Source organism: Dermacentor albipictus, chromosome 3 (assembly GCF_038994185.2).
Source record: "Dermacentor albipictus isolate Rhodes 1998 colony chromosome 3, USDA_Dalb.pri_finalv2, whole genome shotgun sequence".
Classification (NCBI taxonomy): domain Eukaryota; kingdom Metazoa; phylum Arthropoda; class Arachnida; order Ixodida; family Ixodidae; genus Dermacentor; species Dermacentor albipictus.
Window position 1 is genome coordinate 153,965,208 of NC_091823.1, and position 18,022 is coordinate 153,983,229.

The 18,022-nt window shown below is 50.0% G+C and overlaps 2 protein-coding genes across 3 annotated transcripts in view; one reads left to right on the forward strand and one right to left on the reverse strand.

Moving 5' to 3' along the window:
- LOC135920024 (probable 4-coumarate--CoA ligase 1) overlaps window positions 1-18,022 on the forward strand; it is a 102,714-nt gene that overhangs the window by 66,276 nt on the left and 18,416 nt on the right. For both annotated transcript variants that reach the window (XM_065454090.2, XM_070534797.1), the window contains exon 7: window positions 12,498-12,779. In XM_065454090.2, coding sequence (XP_065310162.1) covers window positions 12,498-12,779 — 282 coding nt within the window. The remainder of the gene's footprint in view (window positions 1-12,497; window positions 12,780-18,022) is intronic.
- LOC135920021 (uncharacterized) lies at window positions 310-4,170 on the reverse strand. The gene is made up of 2 exons (XM_065454089.2): window positions 2,888-4,170; window positions 310-1,596 (listed from the first exon to the last, which is right to left on the reverse strand). The coding sequence occupies exons 1-2, from the start codon at window positions 4,060-4,062 to the stop codon at window positions 405-407; spliced, it is 2,367 nt and encodes a 788-aa protein (XP_065310161.1). The 5' UTR covers window positions 4,063-4,170; the 3' UTR covers window positions 310-404.

Genomic DNA, 18,022 nt, shown 5'->3' on the forward strand with positions numbered 1-18,022 from the left:
ACTTTGCTTGTGACCGGACTTGTATACGACCGCTATATCGTATTCCTGCAGCCGTAGACTCCATCTTGCGAGCCGTCCGGATGGGTCTTTGAGATTCGCCAACCAGCACAACGAATGATGGTCGCTGATAGCTCGGAATGGTCGGCCATATAAGTACGGTATAAACTTGCTGACTGTTACGTTTTGCGCCAGGCGTGTCGAAAAGGATCAGACAAGTTCCGGGTGAACGACGTTTATTAACCCATGCTTGTGGGTTGAGGCTCGGCAAGAAAGAGAAGGCCGCTAGCAAGGGGCACTCTGCTTTTAGCACTTAGTGGCGCATGCGCACTTCGCAGAGTGCTCTTATCAAGACGAGCGCCAGCCGACACAACACCACCTCCCCTTTTAATGGAGCACACAGTCACTCAGAGTCCAGCTTGGAATCTATCCGGTGAGCGACGATCTCGCATGGGGTAGCGTCTTGCCTCGGCGGGTGCTGGTGTTGCCTGTTGCGCAACCGGAGTTACCATGGGCGGTTGAGGACTGGAAGGAACTGGTGCGCCTGCAGTCTCAGGATAAAACAGGAACTCGCTGGTCGTAACTTCGCCAGCTGTTCCATGCCTAGGGGTAACGTCCTCTGCAGGCCTCTGTAACAGCTGATCCTGGTGCCGACGCCAGGTGAATGTGCCCCTCGGGGTGGTTGCACGTACTTGGAAAGAGACAGGTCCTGTTTGAGCAACAATCACAGCGGGAGTCCACTTTGGTTTTCCAGAATAATTACTTGCTAACACGCTGTCGCCTACCAAGAAGTGACGTTCGCGACACGGACGACTTAATGCCTGAGTGCACTGTCTGTGTGCTACTCTTTCCCCCACGGAAGGCTTTACGGCATCTAGCCGACTGCGTAAGCGTCGTCCTAGGAGCAATGCCGCCGGTGATTCACGAGTCGTCGCATGTGGCGTGTTGCGATACGACAGCAAAAATTTATGCAGCTTTACCTGCAATGTTCCTCCTGTGCCGTCTTTGCGCAGCGCATTCTTTAAGGTCTGGATGAAACGCTCTGCCAACCCATTGGAGCTGGGGTGGTAGGGAGCCGTGAGGACGTGGCGCGCTCCCATTGCCTGCACGAAGTGCTTGAACTCCTGCGAAGCAAACTGAGGTCCATTATCGGAAACAATTGTTTCAGGGTAACCAAAACGTGCGAAGAGCTCAGTCAAACAACGAATCGTGCTTTCTGTAGTTGTCGATCTCATTTCGAAAACCTCTGGCCATTTAGAATGTGCGTCGACCACCACTAAAAGCATGGTATTCTGAAAAGGTCCCGCAAAGTCTACGTGAACACGCTGCCACGGTGAAGTCGGCCATGACCACGGGTGAAGAGGTGCGTTGATTGGAGCGTTACGTTGCTCTTGACAACTAGCGCAGCTTCTGATGCGAAGTTCCAGGTCCGCCTCAAGAGTTGGCCACCACACGTAGCTGCGTGCTAGTTCTTTGCTGCGTACGATGCCGGGATGGCCGTCATGGAGTTCGTCCAGAACGAACCCTTGTAGCTTTGCAGGCACGACTACTCTTGCGCCCAGCATGACGCATCCCTGATGCACCGTCAGTTCGTTGCATCTGCGAAAAAAAGGCTTCAACTGTTCATCCTTGATCGACGCGGGCCATCCTACATTTGTGAATTCCTTCAATTGACAAAGAATTCGGTCTTTACATGTGGCAGCCGCGATATCTCGACTAGAAACAGGCAACGAGTCCAAGCGCAACGAATAAAATGTTTCCTCTGTTTCTGTGGTTTCCGCTTCAAGAACTGGCAGCGGCAGACGCGAGCAGAAATCGGCTTCAGCGTTCTCGCTCGATTTTTTGAAGATAAGATTGTAGGAATAGGCTGCCAACGTAACGGCCCAGCGTTGCAAACGAGCAGCCGCGATGGTGGGAATACCGGTTGTCGGGCCCAATATTGTTTGAAGCGGCTTATGGTCTGTGACCAATGTGAATGAGCGCCCATAAAGATAGAAGTGGAACTTCTTTACACCGAAAATGATGGCTAACGCTTCTTTCTCCAGTTGACTGTATTTCTTTTCCGCTTCAGATAGCGTGCGTGAAGCGTAAGCAATGGGCCGCGCCCTTCCGTCATCGTAGACATGAAATAGGACCGCTCCTACACCATACTGAGAAGCGTCGCATGACAGCCTAAGTTGTCTTTCAGGGTCATAGTGTGCGAGCGTAGGTGGTTGTGCCAATAGCGCTTTCACTTGGTTGAACGCTTTTCTAGCATGCTCGTCCCAGTGCCACGCTACCTTTTTTTGCAGAAGTCTGAAAAACGGTTGAGCTATCGTTGCTAACTGGGGCACGAACTTACTGTAATAGTTCACAACGCCCAACAAAGACTGAAGCTGCTTCTTTGATTTTGGTTCTGGAGCCTGGAGAAGTGATCACGGTTAGGTATTGCTTTGAGGCATCAGACATGACCACTTGCTGATAAGCGCGGTTTAGGTCGATCTTTGAAAAATGAGTGCCACCAGACAGAGCCGCGAATAAGTCATCGACCTTCGGCAACGGGTAACGTGTGACGTCAAGGCACGGATTCACTGTCACCTTATAATCGCCACAGAGACGTATGCCACCGTCTTTCTTGATAACGGGTACCACTGGCGTTGCGTAATCTGACGTGGCAACGGCCGTTATGATGCCCATTTTTTCCATCTTCGAAAGTTCAAGCTCAACCGCCTTTTGCAGTGCGAACGGCACGTTTCTTGCTTTGAGAAACTTCGGTGCCTGATTAGGCTTGAAATACAGCTCGGCCCTTTCTTCTGTAATCATGCCTAACTCATCTTTAAATAGAGAGTCGTACTTTGCGATCAAGGCGTGTAGCCTTTCCTCTAAACGACAAGAAAAAGGCAGCTCTGACCTTGGCAGCTGGTGGACGTTCCAGATTTTGCTCCACTCCAGCCTAATTGCCTGAAGCCATTCCCGACCCAGCAACGGCGGCCCCTCCTGGTCGACGACGTATAAAGGAAGGCTCGCCGTGTTGCCACCGTGCTGCACCTTGACTTGCAGGACGCCTTTTGGGATCACCAGGGCTCCTGTATAGGTGCGGAGCTTCACTTCTGTCGGGTTGAGCCTGGCTGATGAAAGAAATTGGCGGTATTGTTTGAAAGGCATGACTGTGACGGCGGCACCTGTATCTAGCTCCATATGGACTGTCACATCATTTACTTTCATCGGTACCATGATGGGCTCAATACTGGGAGCAGATACGCTTTTTACGGATACCACTTCCGAGCGGGATACTACCGATAACGTTTTTACAGTGTCCTTGAGGGGGCGTTTCCCTCGCGACGTGCTGGAGGTGCTACGGCAAACTCGTTGTAGGTGTCCCCTTTTGTTGCACTTATAGCATTTGTCATTTACGTGGGGACACGCTTTGCCGGAATGTTTCGGCGACCCGCAGCGAAAACATGCCTGCGACTGGACACTCGAAGTCGCCTGTACCTTATGCATGAGGTTGGCTGTAGACACCCCTGCACGGGCTTCCGCAGTGCTTTTCGTTGCCGCCTCCATAGCCACAGCGCGCTCTACCGCTCTCTGAAACGTAAGCTTGCTATCCTCCGTGAACAGCACTCGCTGTATATCCTCTCTTAACAAGCCGCAGACGAAGCGATCCCGGAGGGATTCATCTAACGCGCTTCCAAAATCACAGGTGCGTGCTAGCTTCCGTAGCTCGGCAATGTAATTAGAAATGGACTCGCCTTCGACTTGCTGCCTCCTGTGGAACTTTGCTCGCTCGCCCATGACCGACGGTTTCGGCGACAGATGGTCCCCCAGCGTCTTCTTTAGTACCTCGAAGCTCTTGGCTGAAGGCAGCTCCGGGGCAACCAGCGATTTCAGAAGACTGTAGGTACTGGGGCCTATGATGCTCAGGAATGCATGTACTCTGTCACCTTCGGGAATGCGGTTGACGATAAGAAACGACGTCAGCCGTTCTTCGTACGACGCCCAGTCATTCGAGGAAACGTCGAATGGTTCCATGTGGCCCAGTTGAGCAGCAAACTGCGTCGAACCTGCACTGGCTTCTTCGTTCATGGTATCAGTCAGCGAAGAAAAGAAAAAGCAGTACTCTTCAATCGTCGATACTGAACAGAGGCTGAATGCCGAGAACACTTGCCTTCCTTGACGCTGCGCAGCTCTTCAAAGTCCCACGGCCCATATCACCGCGAGTGATTCTTTTTCTGTAGCTGAGTAGTTCACCTCAGCCTTTGAAAGTGTTCGACTGGCATACGCAATGACTCGTTCCTCTCCGTTTTGCCACTGAATGAAGACGGCACCGAGGCCTAAATTGCTTGCGTCTGGGTGAATATCAGTTTCGGCTTCCTCATCGAAATGAGCAAGGACTGGATGGTTCTGAAGACGCTTTCGGAGCTCATTGAAAGCATTCTCCTGCTCATTCCACCAGACGAAAGGCGCGTCTTTCTTTGTGAGCCGCATTTGTGGTTCGGCGACTCTTGAAAAAGTTTTGACGAAGCGTCTGTAGTAGGCGCGAAGTCCTAAGAATCGCCTAGCAGCCTTTTTGTCGGTTGGTTTTGGAAATTTCTCCACTGCCGCAGTTTTCTCAGGGTCCGGGCGAACGCCTTCTGAACTGACGACAAGGCCGAGGAAAAGAAGCTCGCGAAAGCAGAAATGACATTTCTGCGGTTTTATCGTCAGACCTGATGAAGTAATAGCTTCCATCACAGCCCGCAGTCATTCTACATGCTGCTCGAAGGTGGCAGAAAAAACCACGACATCTTCAAGATAAACGAGACAGGTTTGCCATTTCAGACCGGTGACTACAGTGTCCGTCATCCGCTGAAATGTGGCAGGTGTGGAACGAAGGCCGAATGGGAGCACTTTGAACTCGTACACTCCATCTGGCGTCACAAACGCCGTCTTTTCACTATCTCGTTCGTCCACTTCTATCTGCCAGTAGCCGCTTTTGAGGTTGAGCGAGGAAAAGAATTTGGCATCTCGCAGTCTATCTAGAGTGTCATCGATTCTTAGAAGTGGGTACACATCCCGCTTTGTGACGGCGTTCGGCTTTCGGTAATCAATGCAGAAGCGCAAGGTTTAGTTCTTTTTTTTTTACGAGTACCACAGGCGACGCCCACGGACTTGCCGGCGGCTGAATTACGTCGTCTTCAAGCATTTCCTTAACTTTACTTCCGATGGCTTCCCTCTCTTTTGGTGACACTCGGTAGGGATGCTGGCTAATAGGCCTCACTGATTCGTCAACAATTGTCCGATGTTTAGAAATAGATGTCCGCCGGACTTTGCATGACATTGAAAAACATTCGGCGAATTTTCTTACGAGGGTGTCTATTTGCTCCTTCTGTCTGGGCTATAGGCCTGGTTCGATGTCGATGGCTGCAAGGACAGAATCCACATCTTGTAAATTCGATGGTGAAGACTCTGGAATGCTGAGATCTGTAACTTGAATGAAGTTATTAGGGCTGGTAATAACGGTTCTCTTCGCGACATGTTGCATCTCATTTCTAAAATTAGTGAGGTAAACGTTGGCACATCCGCCATGCAGCTGAACAAGGCCTCTTGCTATGCAGATCCCTTTTCGAGTAGGAGACTGGTGTTGCTGTCTTCAATTCCTTCGTAGTCGCTGAACGCGTCGCTTCTGACTGCGACGGCTACGCTCGATCTCGGAGGAAGCATCACGTCATCATCGGCAATGTAAAGGGCGTCGAAGTTTTCTTCAGGGTTGAATGCTGCGACAACGTGCTTGGTTGGGAATGAAACACATGATTCCCGCAAGTTGATTATAGCGCCATTATCCTGCAAGAAGACCATGCCAATAATCAAGTCTCTTGAGCACTCGGAAAGCACGATAAAGCTGTCGACGTACGTGAAGCCTCGTATTCCTATTCTAGCCGTACACTTGCCTGTCGGGTCGATGAGGTGTCCTCCTGCTGTGCGAACTTGTGGCCCTTTCCAAGGAGTCAGCACTTTCTTCAGTTTCCTGGTGAGCTCACTACTTATTACCGAGTATTCAGCACCTGTATTCACTAACGCGTTCACTTTGTAACCGGCAACAAACACACGTAAATCGGAAGCAATGTCGCTCTTATGGCTCTGGTTTCTGAGTCCCTCGTCGTCACTCGGAATCATTGATGGAGGTTCTCTTTTCGCGTCGGCAGCGGCCTTACCTCCCGAGGCCGCTGACTCTAGTTTTCCCGACGCGGGCTCTGTGAATGACATCTTGACGAGCTTGAAGATGGGCGGGAGCTCGGTGACCGATGCCTCAACGGCGCTGTTGATCGAGGTTGGTGTTGCTGGTAGACGTATGGGGAGCTTTGACGAGTAGACAGGTACTCTTCGATTTCAAATGGACGCTCACCATTACGAGGGCAAGGTGCGTTCACCCGAAAACCACGAAGCCCTGCCTGGCGATAGTGGCACATTCTGTACAGGTGGCTAGCCTCACCGCAGTGGTAACAGAGAGGTATTTGGTCAGGAGTGCGCCATACATCGGTCATCCTAAATCTTCATTCGGGTGGCGGCAGCGTATTTCGAGGCATGAGCTATTCATAGAGGAAGTGGCTGCGACGTCAGCACGTCCGGGAGTTTGCCGCAGCACATCGGCACACGAGACGCTCGGCTGGCGTCGTAATGGCACTTGGGGCTGCGCACTGAGCTGTGGTTCTCGGACCGCCTGTCTGACCTCTTCGCGAACCACGTCTGCCAGGGAAGAGGGGCCGTAGCCTCTGAAGCTCTTCTCGCACTACAGATGGCACGATCTCCCGTATGACCTCCATGCTGTTTCCGATGGACGCTGGTACTGAGCCTAGAGAGGTGATGTTCATTTCCCGGTTGTACATCCTTCATCGCTGTTGCAAGGTGCTTTCCATTGTGGTCGCCTAAGAAAATACTGTTCCGCTGGTTTCTTGCCTGCAGAGCTGTTTCGGCCCTCTCCCTGCGTTCGGTACTCGGGTAAGTCGCAAGCAACTCCCGCCGGAAAGCATCCCACGAGACAAATGTCGCTTCGTCGTTTTCAAACCACGTTCTTGCGCTGTCCTCTAACGCGAAGTAAACATTTCGTAGCTTGCGCTCTCCGTTCCATCCGTTTAAATCAGCGACGCACTCAAAGCGTTGCAGCCAGCCCTCTGCGTCTTCAAATATGTCGCCATGGAAAGGCTCTGGCGTCATTGGCGAGTTCACCACGATGTGAGTTGGCGTGATTTGCGTCGCCATCTCGGTAGCGTTTCCGTTAGCAGATGCTGATGCTCCGATAGAATCCGGCAAACATGAAAACTCGGGGGGCTCACCACCTAGGTGACGGCTGCTGCGTTGGTGAACAGGAGTCAATTCGATGGGTCCAAGTCACCGTGAGTCCGGGCTCCTTTCTCTGACTCGAGATGGGCTTGAAATTATACTCCGCACCTCCGCCTGAGCTGTAACGCACAGTTGAGTGGCGCTACTTTATTAACTTTACGTTGGGCGAACTTGTGCCCGACAAACAGCTAAGCGAGAGCCTCGCTAAAACATCCACAGTCTCTTTCGCCGCAGTCCCGAACTTCTTCTTCCCTCGGGTCCCGCGCTCATAGCACGTTGCTCCGATTGCGCATAACTCTTTTGGTAGCGCTGTCCAGTCGATTCAGCATAGGCAGCTGCGTCCATGTAGTACCTATAGTACCTAGAGTTATCAGAGTACATCGATTCAATATGTTGTGCGTGTGCTTTGCGCCTTTTCTTGTTGTACTCGGGGTACATGTTCTTGGGAATTGAGGCTACTGTAATTTTGTATGTCACCGATGGAAGGAGAGTTAACGGCTTGTTCAGTTGGATAAATGGGGTATGCTATGATACTGAGTTGAGCCAATATTGCCCTACTGGTTTGTATGAATCTGAGGTGTTCCCTCTGTCATATCAGAGTGGCCTGCCTGAGTTCATCGAAAGAATTATGTACTCCAAAAGCTAGCATGCGCTCCGTGGAGGTACATTTAGGCAGGCCCAGAGTCACCTGAAATCGCTTAGAATTATCGTGTCGGCCTGCCTTTGTTCCTTCCTGTTCAGGATTTGGTAGGATGAGCCATACAGAATTCAACTAATTACTAAAGCTTGTACGAGCGTCAGGCTATCGTCTTCTCGCATGCCCACCTTTCGATACGTCACTCGACGCATCATTCGGGCTATATTGTGGGTTGTGAATTTGAGGGTGTTGAGCTTTAGTGCTGCTCCCCCATCGCTCTGAAGCCACAAGCCCTGGATCGTGGGTACCGCATTGTGGGTACCTTTCGGGCCCTGTGGCCCTCAACCACAAAGTTAATCGACCCTCTCGATTTGTATGTAGCCTATCGTACGTATCCGAATGACCTCGGCTTTTCGGGCGCACACTTCATCCCGCTTCCTCGGGAAAAATTTTCCACCGCTAATACTGCGCTGTGGGAGCCTCTATTCTTCATTCTCTAGGGAACCTCAGCTCCCCAGCAAAGTGGTGTTGTCCGCGTAGAGTTTGTAACCTAGGTCGGGTACCTGATCCAATTCACGTGCTAGGCGACCCATCGTTATGTTGAAGAGCAGAGGCGATATCATCGCTCCTTGAGGTGTTCCTTTGCTAGGCATTTTATATGGCTCCGATTTGATGTGGCCAATGCTGATGTTTGCGTCGCGGTATAAAGAAAACGCCCTTCTGTAATTGTAGGTATGCTCGCGACAACCCATGAGTTCGAGTTCCTCGAGTATTGCGGGGTGAGAAATATTGTTGAAGGCTCCTTTGATGTAGCTAGTGCTTGGACTAGTGTCTCGCCGCCGTATAATATAATATTTAGAATTTCATGGCTATGTAGGAGGAACGCGTCTTGACACGATAAAACCGTGCGAAATCCTATCATGGAGTCCGCGAACCATTTCCGCTATTCCAGGTATCGCTGCAGCCTGTTACAGATGACCCTCTCATATAGCTTTCCCAGGAAGGACGTGAGCGACACCGGCCCGAATGTATCGATCAAGGAATTCTTTTTTGGCTTGGGGTCATCATTATTTTAGCCCATTCTTTTCCTAATGCAAATAACCCTTGACCCAGTACTCGCTGTTAAATATCTCTGCAATTTTAGCTAGGGCACGTGAATTCAGGTTTCGAACCATTGAATTTGTGATGGAGTCTGGGCCCGCTTCCGAGTTTTTAACTGCGGCTTGTGACACCTCGTACACTTCCGCATGCATTACATCTTTGTCTAATTTGGGGTTGGCTACTCGCACAGATGGTCGCATCGCGTAGGCCGATCCCGTCTCGGGTGAAGGCCCACTGTATTTGTTCTGAAGGGCGTCGAGTCCTTCTTGAACTGTACCCCCGAAGTTGTCTCCTATAATTTGTAGCTTCTTGTTATTCTCAGTGCGCGCGCTCATCGGGCGTAGCATGCTCCCTAATATTCGCCACGATCTGGTTGTTTCCACAGTCCCTGATTGGGTTTCGCAGGACGTCGCCCACTTGTTTTTAGCTAGCTCGGTGGCGTGGCCTTGGGCTTGCTCTGCCAGAGAGCGGTGCGTTGTTTCTGGCGTTTCTTTAGACGTTGCCTTTTCCACCTGTTTGCCAGTTTCTACCACTCTTCCGATAAGCTGAGCAGGTGAGAGTCTATCATCGGTGCCTCCGATGTGCGCTCAATGGCTTTGGTGGGGTCTGTGCGGGCTTGTTATACGAATTGAGTCCATTCCCGCACGTTTGTCGGGGTGGTACCCGTCCCCTCCAGCACCCTTTGGAATTCTCTTTAACGAGGAGGTGAGTTGGTTAACTTAGTGGTCCCTATTGTTCCCCGGATGATGGGCGTGGAGAGCGCTATTCTGATGATGTGGTGGCAGCTTTGTAAGATCTTGTTTCCTATGTTTCCGAGCTCCACCCCAAGATGGTGACCGCCAGTGGGACGTTTTCTTTTGTTGCCTCTGTCTATAATCATATCAATCGCTCACAAGAATTAATGTGCACTTCATTGTATAATTCCATATGAAGTTTTGGCAGGCATGATGACAACCGCAATTGGACATTTTTCGCGATGACAGTGCACCGGCAAGACTGCAAGCGCTCACATCTCTCAGTCAATATTCTAGCTATGCAAAGACGGAAAGGGTACGGGGAAATATACTGAAGAAGTTGGCGTAAACACCATACACTCCCCCACAGCACCAAGTACTACCGCGTCCTGTTCAAAGTGGCAGAGGGAGACAAGAGGGACATTAGTGACTCCGTTGCATTTCGCACTGCCGGCGCGCATCCCGTTCTAGATAGCAACACGTAGCTAGCTCAGGACTTCATTCATGTCGCAGTGAAGGTCGACGTGGGTTTGTGGATAATGGGGGCGGGCGGATGATTGATAGAAATATTGGCAGGAAAGTAGCCTGAGGCGAAAATTGCTTTTGTGTGATACCGCCATTTATGTCAGTACATGTATGAGCAGCGAGCTGCATTACGTGGTTAATGTGTTTGTGCGACGTCACCACTATACCCAATTGCTTGACTTAAAAATGCTTCACAATTCATGAGCACATATAGCTTCAAAAGGTGCAGCATGTTCCCAGCGTACAACTAATATGTAACGAGCTTGCTGCACAGTGGCGATTCTCGTTTAATTGGCAGAAAGGTGAAACCTAACCTAAATTGTAGCATTGTAGCATGTAAAGCTTTTCCTTCAGATTAAGTTGACTAAAATAACTAGAGAGGAACACTAAAAAACGGGCAAATAACTATATCGGCGCTCGCTGTGGCAGTCGGATAATGTTATAAAGCGGTAAAGAGCTTGTATGTGCACGTGTAATATCTATATGTTAAATATATAGTACCTCGTTGTGAACAACCTGATCGATCACAGCAGCGTGAACTCTATTGTAGTGGATAACCGTAAGTTGCGTTGTTGTTAAATCTAGATGGAAAAATACTAATTGTTATGTCCTGTGTCGGGCAACCTCCCAGCCACGGACCAACTCGGTTGAAGCATCACAGTGTAGCAATGATCATGGCGTCTATGCTTTCTGAAGTGTGCTCTGTGAATTGGCTTTTTCAACGTTTTTTGAGCTTAACAACCCTTGCCGAAAAAGCGTTAAGGGTGATCTGGAGCAAAATGTCTCATTATTACTGGCGAGTGTTTTCTCAAGAAAGCCAAACTAGCAACTAATGTTAAGAAGTCATTGGAATGTATGTCTAATAACTCCCGCCTTGTTGGGCTGCAGTGCTAAGATTGTTTCCTGCAATGTGTAGTAATCCGAGCTGGCGTTGCATTTTTAACAGAGTGGCACATCCGATGTTCGCGGCACAATTTTAACTTTAGGCGATATACGGGCCAGGAATGAGATTCCAAGTGCCCATATGGGAACCACGCTCTCAACCTTTGGCCCTGACTAAGCCAGGAACTGCCAATACGTTTCGAAAAATGGCCCGAGCTGATGTAACACCTGGCCTAGAGGCACACTGCGTTGCCGACTGCAAAGTGCATTACGTATGAGCCGCGGACTGCAACCAGACTTCTCTGTCGCGACTTATTTTTCTTGATATGATGTCTATTTCTTGGCGCGCCGAAGAGGCGTTCTCCTATGCGTGGATTTCGCGTTACGTGGCGCGTCGATGTGCGCTAACGCTGACAATTATGCTCTGGCTGCTCTCTGGCACTTGTGGCGCAGCGCTAAAACGTAGGCTCGTTGTACTGAAAGAAGCCATCTGACATCAGTGAGACAATGCCCTTCAGAAGTAGAATATCAAGCGCACTTTCTTTTTTTTTCAATTGGAGATCGGTGTAAATATTCTACAGATAGATCCAAAGGGGTTGAAGTAGGCCGATAACGCAATTGACATAAAAAAAATAAAAACTGGAGGTATGTTTCTAACGGTTTAAGGAAATGATGGGCACGTGGCGAATCATATACACACACACACACACACACACACACACACACACACACACACACACACACACACATATATATATACATATATATATATATATATATATATATATATATATATATATATATATATTATAGAGGGTGTCCCAGCTAACTTTAGCCGGGATGTAAAATATCCCGAAAAAGTCAAGGTGGACTGGGCCTAAGCGAATGTTGTTCGCTGTTGCATGGAGCAAGTGACTCTATGTTTGGTATTCTCCATGTTTTTATAATAATCCAAGAATAGTGAACCAACTTCCTAAGTTTCAGCTTTCGGGAAATTTTCCAATAAGAAAGTTGGAGAGTTTTAGCAAAGAGCCTTAAACTGCCTCCTTGTGAAGTAACAATATTTTTCAAGCCGAGCTTCTTTTCAGCAGCGAATGATACATACACGTGCCCATGAATATTCCGTTTTGCAAATGTGGGCCCCATTTTTCTGCTGTGCACAAAATAGACAAGGGGAAGGAACAGATAAAAGAATAAGTACTGCATGCTTTTCTTGTGTACTCATCGGTCAAAGCCCAATTAGGTATGTCATGGTTACTTATAAAAAAAGAGAAAATGTTCCCGAATACTTTCTCTGGTTCAATGCGTTAGTCGGCATGCAGGTTACGGGGGCCCACTTATTCCCGTCAAGACTGCAAGGAGTGGTGCGTGAAATGCGTCGCACTGGTCGAAAACTGCCATGCCTGAAGCGCCTCCTCGTCATAGGAGGTGCGCTGTCGGCCTCTGTGGTTGATGCGGCAAGTGAAGCCTTCGAAGGACTGGAGTGTTTGCAAAACATGTACGCCATGACTGAGTCTTGCTCTATCATAACTGCTCCACCAAAGACCAGTGGGGTCTATAGAGGACCTGACACCGGTGTTCCTAATACAACAGCAATGCTAAAGGTAAGGAATCGTGATATTCTATCGCTAAAAAGTCCTTGCTTCAGTAGCATCATCGTGGCAGTAATGGTAAGTGAATTGAATGTAGATCACTCACCATCGCTTCCTGGCATTCCACCAGCCTCACTTGTTTCTGAGCCAGAACTCTTGCAGAAGCCGGAAAGTGCATTCTCGGACGGTTTGCAAGCGCATCTATGCGCCCCTGTGTCTGCTTCTTTCGCCTACACCTTTCACTAGCGCAGTAAGTTTGCCTTCGCAGGCTTGGCGCTGGGGCCTGGCAATCACCTCCTTCTGGCGGTCTGCAACTGATAACACTAGAAAGTGTAGCGAGTAACCAGCACCTTTTCTTTCTATGGACAGTTATTGTATCTTGTGGCTATGTTCTTCTACTAATGACATTAGGCCAAATATATATAGGGGGGCCAAAGCCGAATGTCCTAGATGACTTTAATCTTCTGATAATCATGAAGCACGTGAATTCATTGCAAGTGTACCCCCATCAAACAGGTTTGCTTGTAATAATTTGACCCATTTTGATATTTTTGTATTTAAGTCTCATTTCAAGTCTATCGAATTAAAAAAAAACATTTTCTTGGAGACGTGTATGACAGCGATAACGAAATCTGGCACATGGAAGGAAGCTCAAAAGACGGAAGGCGGAGGCGCGCATGGACACATAGGTATCTATGAAAGTTTAACTAGTGCAATCTTTGCGAATAAAACGGCGGTTCAGAGGTGAGGAGGGGCTGCTAGGATCGAAGTCATGTGACATTGCTGTTACTTGTTATATGGGAACGGCTTCTACCAGAAAAGTGCGCTATCATCAAGGTGCAAGTGTTGCGTCTATAAAGAACCTCACAAATAAAATAATTTGTCGGACAAATGTTAACACACCAACAAAAGGACTCGCATATCGCAAGCAGTGTGTGAATTTGTCTCAGTGAACCTTTGGTGAGCGTACCAGACAAAACGACGTATGACGATGAGAAGCGCACAGCATCTGTTGGTGAGGAACAACAAAAATGACTTCCTCTAAAATTCATGAGCCACCGTTGGCACACCCCAGAGAAAAGTTATGTTTTATTCAGGAGCGATACTATCAAGTTCTAGTGACGGCAAAGAACGATGCGGTGTCAAAAGTGTGAGTTACAACTTTGATTCTTCATTGGTCAAGCTTGTGAGACAGAGAGAGAGAGAACAACTTTATTGAAATTGCCTCCAGAATCGCTTAGGCTCCCTCCACGCAGAGAGGACAAGCTTTTACCGCGATGCGGCCACTACGTCAGTCTCGTTCGTTGTGCTCCTCGAGGTCTTGGTCCCTCGCTACTTCCGCGGGTCCGAGAGGGCCGCTGCCCCCTTCCTGGGAGTGCTGCCCCCCTTCTCCTCGGTTTCGTGCGGTTGCTGCCTCTCTAGAGCTGCCGAGACTTGCTGGACGGCCTTGAGTTGTGTCTCTTGATCATAGGTCCTAGTCGCAGCCTCTTGCTGCGGCGGGATCGTCGTCTTCTCGCTGGGTTCTCGCGGATTTACGCTCCACTCCCAAAGAATGTGAGCCGCGGTGGCTCTCTCCTTCGCGCACAGTCTACACACGTCACTCGCGTACACGCTCGGACACACGTGCTTAGCTAGCACCGGGGTGAGCAGGGACCTCGTCTGTAACTGTCTGTATAACACTGCCTCCTTCCGGGTAAGCCCCGCGTGAGGTGGCTGCATAGTCTGTCTGTTCAGTCTGTACCACTTTACTATTTTGTTGAAGGTCTTGTCCTGGGCACTTCACCGCACTGCACTGAATCTTGTGCTTGGCACTGCACCGCGACCAGCACTCCGAGTCGGCCGTGCTTGAAGCTGCGCGGTTGGTTAGTCCTCGCACGGCCGAGTTGGTTGTCTCGTTGTGGTTCACGTTCCCGCGTTGCATCACGTCGCTGCCCATCTGGGCCAGAAACCACTTGATCAACACAGTACTTTTGCGTCCGATGTCTTCGGCCTTGCACAGTATGCGCGCGGCCTCACTACATACCCTACCCTTGGCGTAGTTCCTCACTGCCGTTCTAGAGTCACACAACACTGTATTGCATTCGGGTTCAGAGAAGGCCAAGGCGATGGCCACCTCCTCCGCCCGGTTCGCTTCTCGAGTCCGGACGCTCGCCGCGGTCTTCGTTGCACCCGTCGATGCCCCGACAACCACCGCCGCGTATGCATCGCTGCTCCTTCGATACTACGCCGCGTCGATGTAGATGGCGCCATCTTCTCTGGCGTGAAGGTCCACGAGAGCCCTGGCCTTCGCGAACATCCGCTCCTTGTTGTGTTCGGGGTTTAAGTTCCTCGAGATCGGGCAGACCTTGAGCTTTCTGTTGATGCTATCCGGTATAGGTACGTCTTTCTGCTGCTTGCCTTCCCTCGGCTCGAGGCCAAGGTCCCGCTGTATTTGTCTTCCGGTTCTTGTTTCAGAGAGACACTCGAGTTGCGCCGTTTCTGTGCTTCGGCTATTTCGTCGAGCGTATGCGTCGGCGTAAGCGTCGGCGTATTGTGAGCTCCGAGCGGCATGAATTTTTCGGTGCACGTGCTTCCGAGGGGACCGAGTGCCGCCTCACACGCCTTGGGTATGGTGGCGTCTATTTTGTTACGTTCGCTCTGCCTCCAGTCCCCAAAGAAATTGCGCCACTCCACTCAGTGAAGGTGGATGTCTAGGGAAGCTATTTAGCGTGCGACCCAAAGGTGACTCATAATACTGAACAAAGTGACGAACATATATAATGTCCTAATCTGTGCTCACCGTGACGATATAAGTACGCAAAAACATTCGTGTGTCAACTCTGTTATTAACTGTGTCCGTCACGTGATGCAATGAACGGCCAACACCCCTTTAAGCAATGGTTCATATCCGGGTAAATACGGCGTCCCCGTTACGACGGTGGAAGTGGAGTGAAATTCTGCGCTAGGATGATGAATGATGACACTCGAGACATTGTTGATGATGATAGGTTATTACAGAATGGAGCCAGCTGTGTAAGAACAAGACGAAGACAACGAACGCGTGAGCAGCGGACTAACGCGCTTGCGTGGTTGGCAGAGAGAATTTTAAGTCTTTTTGAAAAATTTGTAAAAAGCATGTTGTTTTTTCAAAAGCATCCGTTCTCACCCTTGTGCCTGCAACCTCTTTGGTTCCCACGTGTGACAAGGGTAGTTCAAGAGCACGTTACAGGCCCCCAGCCCTAAGCAGTAGGTGCCATTGAGCTGGGTCTTTTCAGCACATCACTAGGATCGGCCCAGATGATCATTTGTTTTTGTTAACATTTCGGACACATTTTTTTCCAAATTATAGTGATATACAACTTCGTTGTAAAAGCAACACTCAAGCAAGGCTGTAGCGAGCAAGTTGGGCGATTGTTGAAAACCTGATTAACAGGTCAACCACGTCAGCTTTTCTACACGACTCGTCAAAGGCTGAAACGTGCCCGCGTGTCTTCCAGCAAGTACTACGCTATTCGTGTCATGCGAACAATCAGATTTCAGGAGCTTCTGTAACAACAGCCAAGGGATAGAATTATTGATACCATTCTAGAAACTTCCGATATATGCAGGTGCTTCCTGCGCTGAGCAGTAGCGTTTAGCATTTGTTAGCCAGTGAAAAGCGCTTATGAATGAAATAATTGTGGGGTTTTATGTGCAAGAAACACGATTTGATTGTGACGCACCCTGTAGTGGGGCATTCTTGATTATTTTGACCACCAGGGTGTTTACCGTGCCCTTAATGCTCCGGACACGGGCATTGTTGCATTTCACACCTATTGAAATGCGGCCGCCACGGTCAGGATTTGATACTGCAACTTCGCGCTGAGCTGTTCAACAGCATAGCCGCTAAGCCACCGCGGCGGTCGTTGCAAAGTGGTCACCTGAGAAACTACATGTACAAACCAGTACGCCCGTACACGTACAAGTACACAAGTACAAGTACACAAGTACAAACCAGTATACGTGCCAATACCCCACAGAGCCCAAGGTGGCCGTCCAAACACTCTCGATTGGGGACACAGTCAAGGAAGAACTTCAGCGCTAATTATTTGTCCCCGAAGCGCAGCTGAAATAACCACAGGGGCGGCATGAAGCAATGACCTAGGCCACCATCACCCTCCGCCAGCTTCGTTTGACGCAGCCGCTTCAGAGCCTAGTAACCCCACATATCCGTCGCCAGCAACCACCCCGCCCGACCGCCGTCCGCTTCATTGCGAGCCTGCCGGCCATGCCTACCATTGATGCCTGTACCGGAACATGGATCTACCAGGCCTCGCCGCTAACGTACCTTGTATACAGCTCGGCGGATGAAAGGTCAGATAGCTGACTACATCGCCATAAGGCAGTGGAGACGCCGACGGTTTTCCCGTTCGCCATCGCCAGTACGGTACCTATCGTAGGAGCGCCCAACGAACGCACATTGCGGTCTACTCTTCGAGGAAACACTGAAGCATGTGGCCAGCGGGACACGCTGGAGGCGGGATTTGTAATCGAGGCGTAGGCGAATAGAGTCATAAGGGTTGCACGTGCCCCGCTTCGCCTGCTACTTCGCTGCCCCGGCGCTCGGCAATATCGGAAGAGCGCTTCCATTTTTCCACGGGGCAATTTATCTATCCGCCACTCAGCATGCTGCTCGGTGGGTAATCAACGAGCAGAAATTTTTTTTTTCCCTACACTCCAGCCATACTACTCGCTGCAAATGGCCCCTTTTGAAAACACGCAAGGCAACTATAGCATAATGCAGTAGGCATACCAAACTTTCCCTTTCAGCCACAAAATGTCCGCCGATTCAACAAGCGGGGGGCAAACTTGGTATCGGTTTCTTCACAGTGCGAAGGAAAAGCCGCAAGGCTGGAGCGGAGACATAGCAGACGACGCAGGGCACAAACCGTCCTTATGAATGTTTGCGCATGCTCCACCATTACAAATCTCGGGAGCAGTTAGCGGTCCGCGGACCGCCGTCCACGAGTTCACGTGCTCCGTCTGTAAGAAGACCGTATTGTACACACGACAGGCCCCTGGCCGGTCAGAAAGCTCAAATCCGGGAAAACAAAAGCAGCAACCGATGGAGTTGCGGTTGCTGCTCGTCAAAATGTCGAAGATTCTCCGCTGTCGACGTCAACGTTGCAACACCCTCTTCGGCTCCGCCGCAACGAAACACCGGCATCGAGATGACGCTTCGATGCCAAACAGACGCCACGTCAAGAAATCCCGGAGACGCAATGTCACACCACCGG